General features: G+C 35.5%; 1 protein-coding gene across 1 annotated transcript in view; it reads left to right on the top strand.

The window, feature by feature from the left end:
• CLVS2 (clavesin 2) overlaps window positions 1-18,183 on the top strand; it is an 83,662-nt gene that overhangs the window by 45,599 nt on the left and 19,880 nt on the right. The window contains exon 4 of the mRNA XM_032274892.1: window positions 17,782-17,892. Coding sequence (XP_032130783.1) covers window positions 17,782-17,892 — 111 coding nt within the window. The remainder of the gene's footprint in view (window positions 1-17,781; window positions 17,893-18,183) is intronic.

The following is an 18,183-nucleotide window of genomic DNA, read 5'->3' as shown; positions in this document are numbered from 1 at the left end:
ATATATATATATATATATGTGTGTATATATATATTCTTAAAATATATATCTCATATATATATCCTCAAATATTTATATGTATATATTCTCAAATATATGTATCTCAAATACATATATATGTGTACAAGGAGAATATATATATATTCTCAATGTATCTCAAATATATTCTCAAATATATATATGTATATATTATTAAATATATCTATATCTCAAATACATACATATCTTATCTATCTATCTATCTATCTATGGATAGATAGCTATTCGAGGCAGAGTTTCACTCTGTTGCCCAGACTGGAGTGCAGTGACACAATCATGGCTCATTGCAGCTTCAGCCTCCTGGGCTCAAGTGATTCTCTTACCTCAGCCTCCCAAGTAGCTGAGAATATGGGCATGCACTGCCACTCCTGGCTAATTTTTTGTATTTTTTCGTGCAACACCATGCCTTGCTAATTTTTTGTATTTTTTGTAAAGACAGGGTTTCACCATGTCGCCCAGGCTGTTCTCAAACTCCTGGGCTCATGTGATCCTCCCTCCTCAGCTCCCCAAAGTTCTAGGATTGCAGGAATGAGCCACCACACCTTGCCTGGAATCTCAATCCTATTTGAAAGGTTAATGTTACTGCTGTTTACACAAACAAATGTCAGTTCTAATTCCAGCTCACACATCTGTTAAAGGAGGGGGAAATGAAGAGATGTCAGTCAAAAGAGACAAACTTTCAGTCATACAAGATGAATAGTTCCGGAGATTTCATGTACAGCATGGTGACTATGTTAATTATATTGCTTATGCTGATTATTTCACAAAGTCTATGTCTGCCAAAACCCTAAGTTGTACCCCTTAAGTAGATATACTCTTTATTTATCAATTATACCTCAATAGAGCTGGGGAAAAAAGAATCCAATGATCTTTTATGTGGCTGTTTCCAGAAGATTGTCAGGAAGTAACACTCCAAACTCTGCTGCTAAGACACCCAGGGATATATTGGAAGTCTACTAGTAGAACATTTTTTTTTTTAATTGCCTTAGTCTTGTTATGAGGAACTTGGTCTTATTTTTCTTTCTTTTACACTTAACTTGATTTAATATTACCTCAAGTAAGATACTTAACTCTTCATAAAGATTAAGTAGGAGAGATTATAGTTATGAGCCAAAACACCTTTTTCACGATTTACTGCCAATATCTTATAGTTAAATTTTCATAATATTTATTTGGGAAATTATTTCTATTCTTTTAAAAATTAGTCTCTCAGTCACATCACTTTCTTTTCTAATTTGCCTAACTGATTTCTGGTTTTGTTTCAGGGCTAATGTCCTGTATTGGTTTCACTTAACTCTTGCCTTAAACCTACAGCTTCTTGTTTAATTCACCTACCTTTCCCAGTAGTTTTGGCATCTATAGTGCCTGTGATTTTTTTTTTCTCAGTAGGCTTCTATCTCATTTTCCTATTTGAAAATACTTTGAAATAATTGATATGACTTTTTTCCTTCAGTACTCTCCTTATTTGTGGTATTCTTTTAAAAAATATTTTTCCTGTCATTTGAGATAAAATCTCAAGAGTAGCAGAGATACATATGTGTTTTAAGTCTGTCGTTTTATATCAGAACTACCTACTTATAATGATACTTATGTTTATCAAAGGCATTCTGGTAAAATATCTAGTATAAAAATATTACATCAATTAGATAGCAGAATCCATGGTGGCAGGCATGGTGTCTTACAATCACTACAGGAGTGGCAAAAAATGGCATTTAACAAATATTTCTTAAATTAATTTATCATTAGTAAAATACGATTTTTTTAACCTAAATGAAGAAAATTATAAAAGTGAGTGTTTGTTGTAGAGTGGGTGAATAATGCTCAGCTATAGGAGTAGGTGAAGCAGTATATTCTTAGTGTGATACCTAACTTTTGTTTAATATTCAAATTTTGATATCTTTCCCATTACCAGTGAATACAAAAATTATAGCTAAGTGGAGTCAGCAGTAGATTTGAAACTATGGTAGGGTCCATGCTTACCTTGACTAAAAACAGCTTGATTACATAGGCCTTTAAATTTTCTGTGCCTCAGTTTCTTCAGGTTAAAATTAAGATCATACAATGACAGGTTTGTCCAAAACATTATGGGTATTCTGTAAATCCAGGCTAGCAAAGATTTTTTTGTCTATTGTTTCTTCATATAGGTAAGAGCTTTTTGAACTAGCTATTTCTTAGTTGTACTTTTTTCCTACAAGTATTTTTCAATGTTTAGATAATGTATCTTTGACTCAGGTATATGGTTTATCATTTTCATGGTGGCATATTAGTCATTTTTTGGTTTAAAGGAAACATTTCAGACCAACATCATTTGGTTTATGAAGATGAAAAATTTAAAATGACAAGATAATTTGTCAGCTTTGGGGGGCAAGGAATTATTACTTTATTAAAAATCAACTTTATCTTTTGAGAACAACATAAGATTATATTTGATAAATATTTTTAATGTGCATACTGAAAAGAAGTAGATTTTGTTCTTTTTTGTCAAATTGATATATCAGAAATAGTAGTAGAGAGATAAATATTAGAATGTGGAACTAACAGAGAGATAAACATAGATCAATAGAACAGAATAGAGGACTCAGAGATAGACATGTACGTATATGCCCAACTGATAATTGAGAAAAGTACAAAAGCAATTTAACAGGTGAAGTACAGCTTTTCAACAAATGTTGCAAGAAGTAATTGGAAAAACATAGGCAAATAAACAAAAGAACCTCAACTTAAAGCTAAAACTTTAGGCAAAAATTAATTCAAGTGGACTATTTATTTAAATGTAAAACAGCAAACTGTAGAACTTTTAAAAAAATAGGAGAAAATCTTTAGGATCTATAGCTGGGCAAAGAGTTCATAGACTTGATGCTCAAAGCATAATCAATAAAATAAAAATTTGGTAAATTGAACCTCACCAAAATTAAAAAAATTTGCTCTGTGAAACATTCTGTTAAAAGAATGAAAAGACAAGCCACCGATGGGGAGGAAATATTTGCAAACCACATATCTGACAAGGACTTTTATCTAGGGACATATAAAAATCACTAAAATCTCAACAATGAAAAAACAGTCCAATAAGAATATGGTTAAAACACATGAACAGACATTTCACCAAGGGCGAGATACAGATGGTACATAAGCACATGAAAAGATGTTCAACATCTTTGCCATTAGGGAATGCAATTAAAACCACAATGAGATATCACTACTTACCTCTCAAAATCATTTAATTTTTTGAAAAGTGAAAATAGTAAAGGCTAGCAAAGATGAAGAGGAATTGTCTCTCTCCTTCCTTGTTGGAAGGAATGTAAAATGGCACAGCTACTCTGGAAAACAATTGGCAGTTTTCTGTAAAGCTGAACATGAGACCATATGATTCTGCAATTGCATTCTGGAACATCTAATGCTGAGAAATGAAAACTTATGTTCACACAAAAACTTGTACACAAACATTTATAGTGGATTTATTCATAATAACCAAACACTGGAAGTAACTCAAATGTCCTAAAATAGGTGAATGATTAAAACTCTGATAGATTCATATCATAAAATACTACTTTGCCATAGCAGGAAAAGCAAAAATCTATTGATACACACAATTTTTGTGGATATCAAGGGCATTGTGGTAAGTGAGAAAAGCCAATCTCAAAAGGCAGCATACTGCATTGTGTACATAATTCTCAAAAAATTATCAAAATTACAGAGATAGAGAAGAGATTAATGCTTACTAGGGGTTAGGATTTGAGGTCAGATAGGTTGAGTGTTACTCTGAAGGGGTAGCATGAAGCAGCCCTGGGGTGGTAGAACATTTCTGTATCTTGAATGTGGTAGTGGTTACACAAACCTACACAGATAATACATTGTCTGCAAGTACATACATGCACATAGTCACGAGTGCTTGCAAAATTGGCTTCATGTGAACAGACTCCGCAGCTTGTACCACTGTCAATTTCCTGGTTTTGGTCATTCTAGTCATTCCATCGGGAGAAGCCAAGCAAGGGGTGCATGGGGTCAGTTTTTGTAACATCCCATGAGTCTATTAATATTTCAAAATGAAATAAAATTAAATTAATGAATCAATAGATTCAGGTACCTTCTGAGTAGTGAAAAGTAAAAATATACAGTCAGCATCCCATTCCCAGCATTGTGCCAATACAGTTTATAGCAGGTACAATAAATGTTGAATGAGAAAAAAACCATTTTTATTGTATCTTTTGAAGAACACCATGAAGTTACATTCAGAAAGCACTTTTGGATCATTCAAAGAAGTAGGGTATTTTGTTACTGTTTTATTTTTGGTCAAAGCTATATGGCAGAGAGAATAAAAGTCATAAAAGCGGAATTCTTCAAAGAGAAATCTACCTATTTATTAACTTTCATGAGTGAAGGATTTTTGATGCTTTTTTAAATTCGAGGATTTTTTTTTAGATTAATACATAAACCTTAAAATGGAAATTACCATTGGGTACACACACATGTACCAACAGAAACATGAACACATATAAGACCCATGTTGAAGGAATGGGAAATGATGGTAGAAAAAAGGAATATTCTCAAAATCTGATCCAACGACAAACTACATGGATGAGGTCAGTTAGAGTGTTGAAGATGAAGATGTTGGATAAAAGGTCTCATATTTTCTCTTCAGAAACTCTGGAATCTACCTAGTTGAACTATACTATCTATTACAGAGAGATTGTGTTTCTAAAAATAATACAGATTGAAATACCATAAATATGTCACATATTTCCATGTTTAAAATGACTGCATTGCCCCAGTGTCAGTCAGATTCTTATGTTCTGTAAAACAGGGTATTGAACCAGCTTTTTTCCTCCTTTCTGAATTGCTTTGTTCAGTTAGGTATCAAGGGTGGGTGGGAAGGCAAGGCATGTAATATTCTTTACTTTTACTCATGAGGTTTCAAGGAAAAAGTTAACCACACAAATACCACATACACGGCAACTGTTGGAAAGAACAGTTACTCAGAAGATCTGTTCTTCCTAGAGGATTTTATGCAATAGTGATGTAGCTGGGATGGAAATTTTTTTCTTTATAAGACTGAGCTCGTGGAAGGAAAGACTGCAGATGTGTGTGGTTGCTCTGATGTGAACACTCAGGCAAACAGAGATGCTTGCATATCTTCCTCATGCATATTAGTAGGCAAAATACTAGTATAAACACTCCAACTCTATTGTAAAGTTCAAGAGGAAATGAAAGCATTGAATGCACAATAATGCTAGGGGCAGACAGTAAGTGTTAATCATTGACATCTTCACTCCCATGAACTGCACCGTGGTTCAACAGCATGTTGAATATTGTTTCCTGAGAAGCTTTATTTGTTGAAGGGCTTTGTAGCAACATGAAATAAAACTTCTAGAGAATAGCTTTGGGTGCTTATTACTTTCCAATAAAGTCACAGGGGGTAAAGCAAAAGGAAGAAGAATTTTACTCAGGCCATCTGAATTTCCTGGTATTTCAATTAGAATCTTCTCAAATTAACCAAAATTAATAAGTTTCTGTAAGATTTGTTTGTAAAAAAATGCAAGAAAAGCTCAGTAAAATCTTTGAAGCATTGAATTGGATATTCTTTCTTTGTATTTAGATGTACATTCATTAAGTGTTTCTGGGTTTTGAAAAGAGAGCGATGATCACAAGCCGAACCCTTGCTTCCTTCTTACTGCATTAAATAAAACTAACAGGCAGGTAAGAGAAAGTAGATCTTCCCAGATTAGCTAAACTGAGGTACCATCCCCTTTTTCTTCACCTTTTCAGGAAACAGTTAGAGACAGAATGAGAGTTCCTGATCAGCAGTTTCAGACTGAGGGGCTGCCTACATGCTGAGCCCCAGTCTTGCTGTTGTTCATGTGTGCTTTTTTGAAGAACATGTGCCTGATACATCTTTAGATCCTCTCAAGCTATCTTTATAATCTACTGCCTCACAATCCATATGGACACCACACAGTTCTGAAAGGAGGTGGTAGAGCTAAAATTGTTCTGGCAAATGATTGGAAATCATCACTCTGGCTCAGTAGCCTCCCTCTTCTCTCCAACTCAGCTCCATGATATTGGTCAATAACTTAAATTAGGGAGAAAAATGTGTATTCTTATTATTTTCAAATATACAGATACCTGTAGCACTTAACAGTCCCTTTATATGTGTTCATAAATCTTTTGATTTATTTTTTTCTGTGTTTCTGCTTTTCTACATCTCTACCCCGGCCTGAACTCTCCTAGCTCAGGAACATCTTCACGTGTGTGGTCTATGGACACTTGAAATCACATCACTCTCTCAAATATGATCCTTTCCAGTTTTTAGCACAATTAGTGGTCTCTCAACTAACCCAGATTAAACTGTATCAAACTACTTTCTGCCATTCTCTCCCAGGTCCCCTTTGCATACAATTGTTCATGAAGTTGTAGAGCCTCATCTCACTCATATGTTCAATATGGGTACCTAGTTTTTCTTTCAGAGTTAACCCCTTGGTCTGACTCAGATTTGGGCTCTGGTTATCTGCACAGCACTAATAGTTTTGACTTGATGTCTCCAACTTCACTTTCTCTCTACTTGAAATCAAGTAAAGTAGAGAATTTTTCAGGCATTTATCAAACAACATTGGCAGGCCAAAACATAAAATCACCATTTTTTACTCTAAGAAATGTGCACCATACCCACGACCCTTATTCCGTTCATACCTCCATCGGTTCCCAAGTCTCACTCCAGTACTGACCCAGCTCTGACTCTCACTGCCTTAAACCTGCTGCCCAGAGGTGGAGGACCCATGATGTGGGTTGGGGGAACCTGGCATATGGATGCCTGTGTCACACATTACTTAGTCATTTAAAAAAAGCTAAACTAAACTAACGTAAAACTCTAGTTGCTACTGCTGGTTTTTTCTTTACTTGTGACTCAATGTCTCCACATTAAATTGGTTGCACTAAAATATAAATATTAAAATGTGAAGTTTCTATATCGAGCCACATGCCCCTACTAAATTAATGTTCCCACAGCACAACTTCAGCGTGTCACCACTCCTTTCTCAAGAACACCCGGTGCTAAGATACGCACAAACCTTTCTGGGAGGCAGCTGGCAATACCCAGGTAGGCTCCACATCGTCTTCTCTCTTACACTTACTTTCAATTACCTGCCAAGACTCCCTCACACTTACCTTCAACTCCAGGCAAACAGTTCTGGCAACCGGATCCTAAAGGTGACTTTATCTTTCCTGTCTCTGTTCCTACTGCTCCTTCTTCCTGGCGCACTCTGCTACCAGATTCTTATTGATACCCTGATATCCATTCCAAATGCTATCTCTTTTGTGAGTTCTTTCCTCATCCCTCCAACTTTTCAATCTCTCATTCTTTCTCTTCTTTAAGCCTCTTAACACCTTATGGAAGTTATCTTTCTTTGCTTTATGTTACTTATTCTCTACCAGAATATAAACTCCTTCAAGGTAAATACTACTTCATTCATATTCCCCTTACATTTTCTATCCTTGGGTAAGTCTTAGTGAATATTTGTTAAGTTTAATTGATGCTTAGAATGCTATACAATTTGTCTTTGTGCCAATTTTTTTAAAAGAATGTGATATTTTTCTTTTATATATATTTATAACTGTGTATACATGCATGCATGTGTGGAGTATATCGGCCCTTTCAGAACATTTGCAATATATTAAAATGTACAAAGAATAAAGTAAGTCATCTATTATTATACAGAGTTAACCAGGTGCTAATTTATTAACCTGAAATATAAGATTTATTTTGTCATTAGGAATTCTTTGAAAATGCCACTTACTGGTTCTTTCATATTACATTTTATAAATACATTATCTACTAACTCTTTTGTTGAAGTAAATTTCAATTCATTCCAGTATTTTCCTAATTACAAAATGTGAAAATGAAACAGTCTTGCACAAAAATTTTTGCCCAAATTAATGATAATTTTCTTATAACTGATGTCTGGAAGCAACATTAGGGACATAAAGAGTATATTTTGAAGTTTATTTCAATAATATTTTACCGATATATGGTCCCTCCTCAGAATGTGACAGTTCCTGTCTTGCAAACCCTCTCAGCGTTTTCATCATTAAATTCAATCTTGGCTAGTTTCACATGCCTGATGTAGGCAGGAGTGTCCTGAAATATCCATTAAGGACTTTAGCCTGATTCTTGCTGTAATTTGTTCCTCTCAGTTTCTCTAGCCTACACTCTGCCACTTAATTCCCCTTTGGCAATTTTGGATATGAGAACATCAGCACTTCTAAATGTGTGTTATCTAAAGTAGTTTAAAAGTCAAGTGGGAGACTCAATCCATTATTGATACACTAGCTGGAGTCATAGTAAGGCCTTCCTGCTGTCAGCTGACGTATTGGGGCTACAAGCCTCAATATCATTCACAGAAAATTACTACACTCACTCCTTTGATTAAAAATGTCAAAATTATTTGTGACCCTTGCTGTGCATTTAGTTTTAATAAAAGAGTCTGACCTAGGAACGCGACAATGTCACATTTTTATAAGGCAGTAGTTTTCTCTCCTGCTGTTGTACTTGATTGAGATTGGTGTTTCCTAGACTGTGAGGTGGTGTGAGAATGGCTTTGTGTCACATTATCCAGGCTGTCTTACTTCCCGATTGTATCAGGCACACACAAGCAGCAGCTGACTTAAATAAGCCCCATATCTTCATGTTGAGGGTGCGTGGCTGTGATTTGCTTCCATCTGTTATCAGCCTTCTCTGGTAGAAAAGGTAACTGGTGAGAAGGCCATGTATGTTTTGCTCACGAAAGAGAGATTTTGTTGCCCATTCTGTTATGATGACTAATCATGTTACGTTTAATTTTTAGTGTTGTTTTACTTTGGGAAATATTTAGCTAGGTAAAACTAGCTCTTTAGCTAGGTAAATCTCCCTCTTTCAAGGGAGAACATCTTATGTAGTATTCTTCTTTAAGTTGTCTATGTTTTACTGTACTCAGGACTCAGACATTCCCCTCCATATGCAAAATTGATGTCATTGAATCACTCATAAAACAGTCACCAAAGCTGAGAGTTTTATCCTGGTGGAGGCATCTATCCATACAAGTACATTAACATTGTATAAGAGTCCAGGCTTGGGCAGGGGTTAGCTGTATTTGAAGTTAGGCAGCACCAACTGATCAACTGTAGGTACTGAAAAACGATAACAAAAGAATGATTTGTCAGTAATTAGAATATGCTTGAGATTTTGAGATGGCCTAATCACATCTAGCTCACACATGTCAGAGACCCTGTGCATATAGTCATAATACACTCCTGTAGGTTTTTTTTTTCTCCATAATAATCCCTTTGCTCTATTTGGTAATTCTGAGTATGTGGCTGGTACTGAGGTGCAGGGGTATCTTTGCTGATACAGACACATTATCTAATAGGTAAGTGGATTTATTACTGGAAACTGGGAGTCAAGAATGCTACATATTATTTCAGCATACGTATTTAAAACAAAGGAGAAAAAGAAAAAAAGAAGTAACATTGTGTTCCCCCCCAGGGAATCAATATATAATTATTAATTACAAGTCAATTAAGTGATTAAAGAGGAAATAAAGTTATTGATTGTAGATTTGGACAATTTATACAGTTTTTTCAGATTAAAAAAAATTAAAAATTTGGAAATGATAGTCTACATTAAGATTACAACAATGACAATACTATCACAAAGCTCTCGTTTTCCCACAGGCAGATGACAGTCATGTGCTATCTTATATGAAGCAAGTGGAGCTTGTGCCATGTTATGGGCCTGCGTTTTCATAAACTGGAGCAGCCCTGACCCCCGTGGTAGTTTTTAAAGTTAATTAGAAATAATGCCCAAGTGCAATGAGGAGCCTGATAGGCTCCTCTACAGACTGCATAAAGGAAAACTTAAAGGACCTGATAGAAGGACAGTTCTGAGTTGCCAGGGAAAAATTCCTTCCAGTCATCTTGAGTAGAAGTTAAAAACTCTCCCTGTCCAAACTATAAATAGTGATTGTAGAATCACCAAAGCAATGCAGCCAAATCCTTCTGCCTTCAAAGTGTTAGTGTGAGACCTGCTGGCTCTACAATAAATGCCCGCCCACAGTTTAAAGAACAGGATTCTGTAAAACCTTAAGGATCCTATGGCAGATTTTCTAGTAGTGTGCACTGAGAAGATATGTCATTTGGGCATTATCTCTAACTAACTTTAAAACAGCAGCAACAACAAGCAAACCAGAGAACACTCTCAGACAGAAATGAAACAGAGTAAAGCTGCCAATCTCTATAGTGAGAACTGAATTCCCTGAGAGGAGAGTGACAGGGCAAAAGAGAGATTTTCTAGGAGTCACTGTGTTGTGAGGTCTTTTTCAGCCAATATTAACACATATAGAATGGAGAAATGATTTTTTTAATAGTAATGCCAAAAAAGATATGTATGCCTTTGGGTAGAGCACGTTCTGTCTACATTTAAGAGAAATACATGTTGACACAATTCTATACATGATGGAAAATTTAAACAATAGCTGACATTTGGCTGAGGGTCTTAAACAGACACTATAAACTATCTAGCTGTGAACCTAGAACATCAATTTTCAATTTAAAAATTAATCCTAAAAATTATCTGCGTTCTATTACATATTTGGAGTTAGGTAAAATCCTAACTCCACTTGAGAGGGCACAATTATTTCAAAATATATTCATATTTTAAAAGTTGAATATTCTAAAAAAACTTTACCTACGAAGCCATGTATTAATGGGAAATGATTGTATCATTTTAACCACTATTTTAAGTGATTCATCATGATAAATCCATGCTTCTTTCTTAAAACACTTATTAAAATTGACACTATTTTGTAAGTAATCACAAAAATGTAACTATGTGATTCACATGCATTTTGTTTTACAGAATCCTGATGAAGTAAAAAGCCTTTCTAAGCACTTATTTTAAAATACAGTGTTGTATATCTTTAGAGACTGATGTCTCCTGTAACAGGAATTGACTATTCATTTTTTAGCCATTCAATTATCTTTTTTTCTCTTTTCTCTGATGACAAACTCCTAAATGTTAAACAACCTAGTTAGATAAAATATTACGTATTCTGGTTTTCCTACATATCAGATTAATTACTTTTTTTTTTTCTGGTGAAATTTTGCTTCTACACAATTTTTTGCATCTAATCAAGTTCCTTTATTGTATGTGTGCCAGGACAGCATGAGATTTTAATGAGGAGTGAAAGTTAAGTGGACAGAGGTGGAGCAGCCTCTGTCATGTGTACAATCCCAATTTAAACTCTTATCCTTGTATGAGGGATGAAATCTTTGTTTTTGATCCATTCATTCAAATATGGCTCATTACCAGATATGAGGCACAGAAAAAGACATTCCAATTAGCTGGTAATTAAATAGTTTCCTGGCTGTCTGTTCTCAATTTGGCAGAAGACTCTGGTTGGAATGTTTTGGTAAAAATCTTTGCTTTCATCATGAAAGCAAGTGAATGACTTTCCTGGATCTGTCTGTCCACTAATGATAATGAGCAGCTATTTGGAACTGGGAAAAGCATGACTTTCTTCAGGAATCAGAACCTTCTAGAAGATGAATAAGACATGTATATAAACAGCTAATACATCATTCTAAAAGACGTATACAAGGTATACAAATGTTGTTCCACTATCTAGAAAGGATAGCCTCAAAAGACATATTTAGGGAAACATGGTGTGGCTAGCATGTCAAGGTAGATCAAACTTAATTTTAAACACATCTGAAGGAAGCTAATTGTAATGCTCCTGAGGGAATTAGTAATACCAACTGCTACAAAATCACTTCTTCTCTCCAAACCAAAGCAGTTTCAGAAACAGAGATATTATATATGTTGTACACTTCTGAGTCATTCCCAATAACTATTGTCATAATTCCAGATGAGTAATCAAGTTTCATATCATCTGCATAAAACTTGGAAAAAAACTTGGGAGCATACATCAAGATTCTTAGAGTATTGTGTTTTCCTCTGGTTGGTAAAGTTATGAGTGATTTTTAAAATTATAGTTTTTGGTATTCAAAATTTCTACAGTAACTATCTTTTATATTTATACACATAGTGTATTCCTAGTGTCACATAGATATAATGCAATATTTTAGGTTGCAGTATAATTTTATGGGTAGAGTTATGGAATTAAACATGTAATTTCTAGGTGCTGGTTGCTACATCTTATAACTATATGCCCTTTGCTATGGACAGTATAGTCGTTGAAGCTAAATGTATCAAGAAAGTACAAGAAAGAGATTAAACAAAAATATTTTAAAGGCTGATAGATTTAATTTTGAATAAGCGAGGTACACATACAATTTCTGCTTATGTTCACACTGAAAACACATCTTAATGCAACTGATTGGTTTAGGAACCTAGACAGTGTTTCTTGTGAAATGAGACCAAAGTTGTGGGTTTAATTCTCATAGAAAAGTTCATTTTGCTCTCATCTGAAGCCATATACTCTATCCCGATCAATCGTATTAGGAATTATACTGATTTATTCATAAATCAGATAATATTACTTGTAATAGTATTTATCCTGATACGTAATTTTTGTGTTTCATCAAAATTTATTTAAAATTTAGAATAATATGCTATAGTTCAGATTCTTTACTTTTTCTTTTTGGTTAGATATGTGAGACAAACATATTTTTGCTAGAAATATGTGAATAATTCGCTGATACATACACACACATGTATAATGATACATATAAATAAATTTACCCCATAAATAATGTCCAACTTTCCATTAATTGAAACATTCAGGCAAGTCAATCTTTGCATTAGGCACAAAGTGCTTTGCTTAAAGAAAAAAAAAAGGAGTGGAAGCAGGCGAATTGGCAAAGTATTTGGAAGTTAAGAATTTTATTACCTTTTCAACCCATCTTGGCTGTACCCTTCCTGATTGCCAAGCGATTTTATTTCATTGTCTCCAGCTAAGAACCATGTAGCCAGCAGAGTCAACGATTGGCATATTGTGTGTTGTGATTTTTGTTATTAGTTTGTACTTTGTAGTGCTATTTAGGGCCAAACAACTGCCGCTTAAACCACACTATAAAACTACCTCTGCAAAACAAAAAGTGCTTAAGATAGGTCTCAATCAATTTAGAGGCTTGTTTTGCCAAGGTGGAGGATGTGCCTGGGAAAAGGAGACCCAAATCACAGTAGGATCTATGGCCTGTGTTTCTTTCCATAGAGTATTTTGAGGACTTCATTATTTAAGGAGAGGTAAATGGGCAGGAGGGAAATGGGGAAAGAGAAAAAAAAGGGGAGGAGAGGTAGTGAGAGATAAGGGGTCACATTCTTGTGAGGCTTTGGTTAGTGGCTCACTGAATCTACATATTACGTGTGAAGGGAGAGTCTAGAAGAACAGTCGATTATGCATTCATCTCCTGCTACTTGGTAAATCTGCATTTATCTTGGCTGGTAGAGGGATGATTTCTAATCTTGTCTTTGTCCTGGACTTGTGAAGATAAACTGTTAATTTATATTGTCAGGATGAGGGAGGCCACTTGGGGCGCTATGTGGCCTTCTATCTTGCAGCTATTTGGGAAGAAAAGGAAAGGTAGTTTTTTTGTGTGTTACTTGGTTTCCAAGCTTAACTTTTCCCTTTGGCTTAGTGAATTTGGTGTCATGACATTTGATTTTCCTTTCACTCCTTCATGGTCACTTCCACATTTGTAGGATGGGGCTAGTGGTTAATACTGTAGCCCTGTACCTAGAGGGTGTGCTGAATAATTAAGAGATATTGTGAGTTATCAGCAATCCTATTCAATGTTGTTCCCATTTTACAAATAAGGAAATTGTGGCTCAGAGAAGATAAATAGTTTACTTAAATAGTATGTATCAAGATCTAATCAGTAAACATTTATCTGCCTCTGTTCTGGGACACACACACACACACACACACACACAAACACACACACAAACACACACACACACCATATTTTTGAAATTCTGGGAATATGAAGATGAATGAGGCACAGTCTGGCTCAGAGTTCAGTACAACAAAACAAATCTCTTTAGATAGTTCAAGAACAAATGGATTTAATACAGGGAGTTAGTGTTTAAGGCCTCATTGGAAGAGCTTGGGCAGTGGAAGTTAAAGGAGGACTGCTGCTGAATCCTTGGTTTTGAGGCCACAACCTTGTGGAAGTGATTCAGAGTCAAGAAAATAGTGTCCGCCTTTGCTGCTGCTGTCCAAGAAGCCTCTCACTTCCTAAATGACACCTAGAAAGAGGAAGGTGGGGCTAGACATTACTGCAAACAATCTCTCAGCTAATAAGGTGCTTAGCAGCTGCCACTGAAACAAAAAGGTGACTGCTGCCTCCTCTTGGTCCCTTAAAACTTGCTCAGGTACATCTCACTGACAGAACTCTCCCATTCAGAATCATATGTCTAACCTTCCATTCCCTACCTTATAGGGTGGGGCATGATGTGAGTGGAAATGGATTACAGGCCAGGTACCAATAGACTGTACAGAACACATAACCTCTGCACTTAAGGAGCTCATGGTTTAATAGTGGAGGCAGACAAATAAAGAGAGTTTCAGGGTCATATGGCAAGTACAGTGATGGACCCAGGCTTTTGCTAGTGATGGCAGAGAGTGGGCTTTTATGGGTGAGAAGTGAGAGAAGGGATCAAAGAAAGCTTCCTGGAAATGGTGTTTTTTGAGCTAAGTCTTAAGGGATTAATTAGTAAAACCAGATTATACTCAAAGGGAGGGAAGGCCACAGTAGGCCTGTGGGAGAGAACAAAGTTAACAAGCCGTAAAGCAGCATGATGACCACAGAACTGAAGGGGATGCAGAAAAATGACATGCAGTTGGGCATGATTAGAAGCAAGGAAGATCACAATGAGGGAAAGAAAGGAATCAAGGACCATCTTCTTGTTTTGGACTTTGATGCATGAGAGGTGACATTAAGTCAGAATTTTAAGTTAAATCTACTGATTGAAAAGTCCAGGATTTCCCTGCTCTTTCACTCTGCCTCAACTGTGATTGGGTATTGATCAAGGACCTCTAAAGATGTGTCCAAGAAAGTCCATGACATTGTGTGCAAGTTATGTGTACATGCTTGCATATTCTTTTCTTTTTTTCAGGAGAGAAGAAGAAATATGACCTTCTTATGATTCTCAAAGTTTAAGAATCACTTGAGCCACTGAGTGTGGTAGCTCACACTTGTAATCCCAGTACTTTGGGTGGCCAAGGTGAGCGGATCACATGAGATCAGGTGTATAACACCACCCTGACCAACATGGTAAAACCCTGTCTCTACTAAAAATACGAAATTAGCTGGGTGTGGTGGCGATGCCTGTAATCCCAGCTACTCAGGAAACTGAGGCAGGAGAATTGCTTGAACCTGGGAAGTGAAAATTGCCGTGAGCCGAGATTGCGCCATTGCACTTCAGCCTGGGCAACAGAAGTGAAACTCTGTCTCAAAGAAAAAAAAAAAAAAAAAAAAAAAAAAATCACTTGAGCCAAGACTTTTGGCTTAAAAGCTGGTGTTCATTTAGTTGTGCTCTAGAGATTCCTTCAGATAGCACAGCAGGTTAACAATTTTTAAAGATCTTTTTGTCATAAAGCATCAAGATATTGGTTTCATCACAACAAAAATATTTCCAGGTGCATTGCTGAACTCTCAGGAATGTGAGACAAATCCTTCTAAGCCAAGCACACACAGAAATCTACAGGAGAAAAACAGGAGAGGAGGTGAACCCTGGGAGGCTCTGGAGGCAATTGTTAACTGCAGGAACCCAGAATTTTGGAGAATAGTGGTTTCCTGACAAAGACTAGGGTTGCATACATTGGGGGCAAGTGGGAGACTAGATGTGAGACCCTGCATTCTTATAGATGCTACACTCTTAGGGAAAGATTAAACTAGGAAAACCCCTGCAGGCCTGGAAACCTGTAAGGAAACCTCTCTATCACTCCCATATCCAGGTGAAATAATAATTAATAATAATAATAATAATAATAATAAGGTTGTCTTAGTCTCTTTATTATTTAGGTATATACTATCTTCTTTTTATTTATACAAATAAATAACTTTAAAACATACTATGCCTATATTTCTCTCAGATTCATTTTATTGTTATAATAACCTCTCGAACAAAAACCACGTATTTACAAAAGAAGTAAGATACAGACATAAAAAGTAAAAGTTTTATCTTAAGCTATTTTAATTATTTTTTGAACTATTATTGCTTTATAGGGTATGGTTCTCAGAAATAGAAGTTGCTTTGCAAAATAAAATTTGGTAGCTCTGCAAATCAATATGCAAATACTAGATTACTTCACTAATGCTCATAAATATCCAAAATAAAAACAAAATATTTTAATGGGATTATGCCATGCACGTTTTTGACCAGAGACTCTTATTGAAAAGAACATTTAAATTTTAAAAATATAATTATTACAGCTCCTTTACTTTTATTTTCTTCCTGCTTATACTCTAAATAGAATTCAGAAGAATGCCAAGTATTGTGATGTCACTTCAGAGACACTTCTAGTAGGTTAGTTTTTTTTTTTAAAGAAGACTTTTGTAGTCAGTTCAATGTGTAATTTTGAAATAGTAGCAAGAATCAGATCTGTTTATGTAGAATCATTAATATACTAAAGTGTAGTGTCAAATATTGCCATTCATTTGGCTTAAGGGTTCCCTACATATTTTGGAATGGGCTAGGGCTACATCTATTTAATTACGGATAGGAAGAGGAGGAGGCTGGCTTTACATTTTCTTCCTATGAGGTGAGATCAGAGAGCTTTGATTTTCATTTAACCTTGCAAAATGCATCCTTATGCTTCTTATAGTACAATTCCATGTTTTTATTTTGCTTAAGCATGTTACCTTTTTGTAGTTAAAATAAGAAAAGAGAATGTTTGTAACAAAGTTGATAAAATAATAAGATAAAGAGAATAAAGTGAGTTTTGTGTCTGACATTGCTTACACTATAGATGACTACCTAGGGATTAATTATTAATAATTAATAATCCCTATGTAGGAAAATATTAATAAATATTTTTTATTTAATAACATATTTTTATTTAAATACATTTAAATGTAAATGTAAATAATTTAAGTGAAATTCATTATTTGACAAATCTCTAATGACTTTTGTTTTTGTGTCTTGTCCTGTAATGACTATTAGCAGTTTACAGGCTTAAAATATGAACCTTCTAACAATGCTGAAATTCTTATCAATTACCTATTCTTGGGAAGGATTCACTTAATTATACATTATCTCAGTTACTGTATTAAAAATACAGTGTTGGCCGGGCGCGGTGGCTCAAGCCTGTAATCTCAGCACTTTGGGAGGCCGAGGCGGGTGGATCACGAGGTCAAGAGATCGAGACCATCCTGGTCAACATGGTGACACCCCGTCTCTACTAAAAATACAAAAAATTAGCTGGGCATGGTGGTGCGTGCCTGTAATCCCAGCTGCTCAGGAGGCTGAGGCAGGAGAATTGCCTGAACCCAGGAGGCGGAGGTTGCGGTGAGCCGAGATCGCGCCATTGCACTCCAGCCTGGGTAACATGAGTGAAACTCCGTCTCAAAAAAAAAAAAAAAAAAATACAGTGTTTAACATGGTGAGGTTCTTTCTTCTTTGCTCTCCTTAACTCTACAAGTAATCTCATCTAAGTATGTGAAAGAAGAAATTTGTATATCATATAACCTTTCCGAAGCCTTCCTGGTATATTAAAGCATATTTTAATTTTTTTTCCCTCCATGTTACTCTAGGATAGTTTCCCAGCGCGATTTGGAGGAATTCATTTTGTTAATCAACCATGGTATATCCATGCCCTGTACACCGTGATCCGGCCTTTCCTGAAGGAGAAAACTCGGAAAAGGGTAATAGTTTCTTTGTTTTTTAATCCTTTCTCATCCCTCATTCAACCAATTATGATGCGTAATGTGTACATAATGTTAGCTTTAATCAAGTATACTACATTGTATATAAATCAACATAGAAGACATTTAAAAAATCTTCCAGATCTTGTGGTTATGAACAGTATATCTGTGATTGAAGCGTTTAAAAGCTAGCTCTCCTCATTGCTCACAAAAGAGGAGGATATTTTAGCACATTTATTATATGCTGAAGCCTCAATTTAAAAGCCCCCAAAAATCTTTTATGCCATGTTA

The sequence above is a fragment of the Sapajus apella genome, unplaced genomic scaffold (genome assembly GCF_009761245.1).
Source record: "Sapajus apella isolate SASKATOON/1434 unplaced genomic scaffold, GSC_monkey_1.0 scaffold6, whole genome shotgun sequence".
NCBI lineage: Eukaryota > Metazoa > Chordata > Mammalia > Primates > Cebidae > Sapajus > Sapajus apella.
The sequence above is the reverse complement of the archived record's forward strand: the minus strand, read 5'-3'. Positions and strand labels throughout refer to the sequence as shown.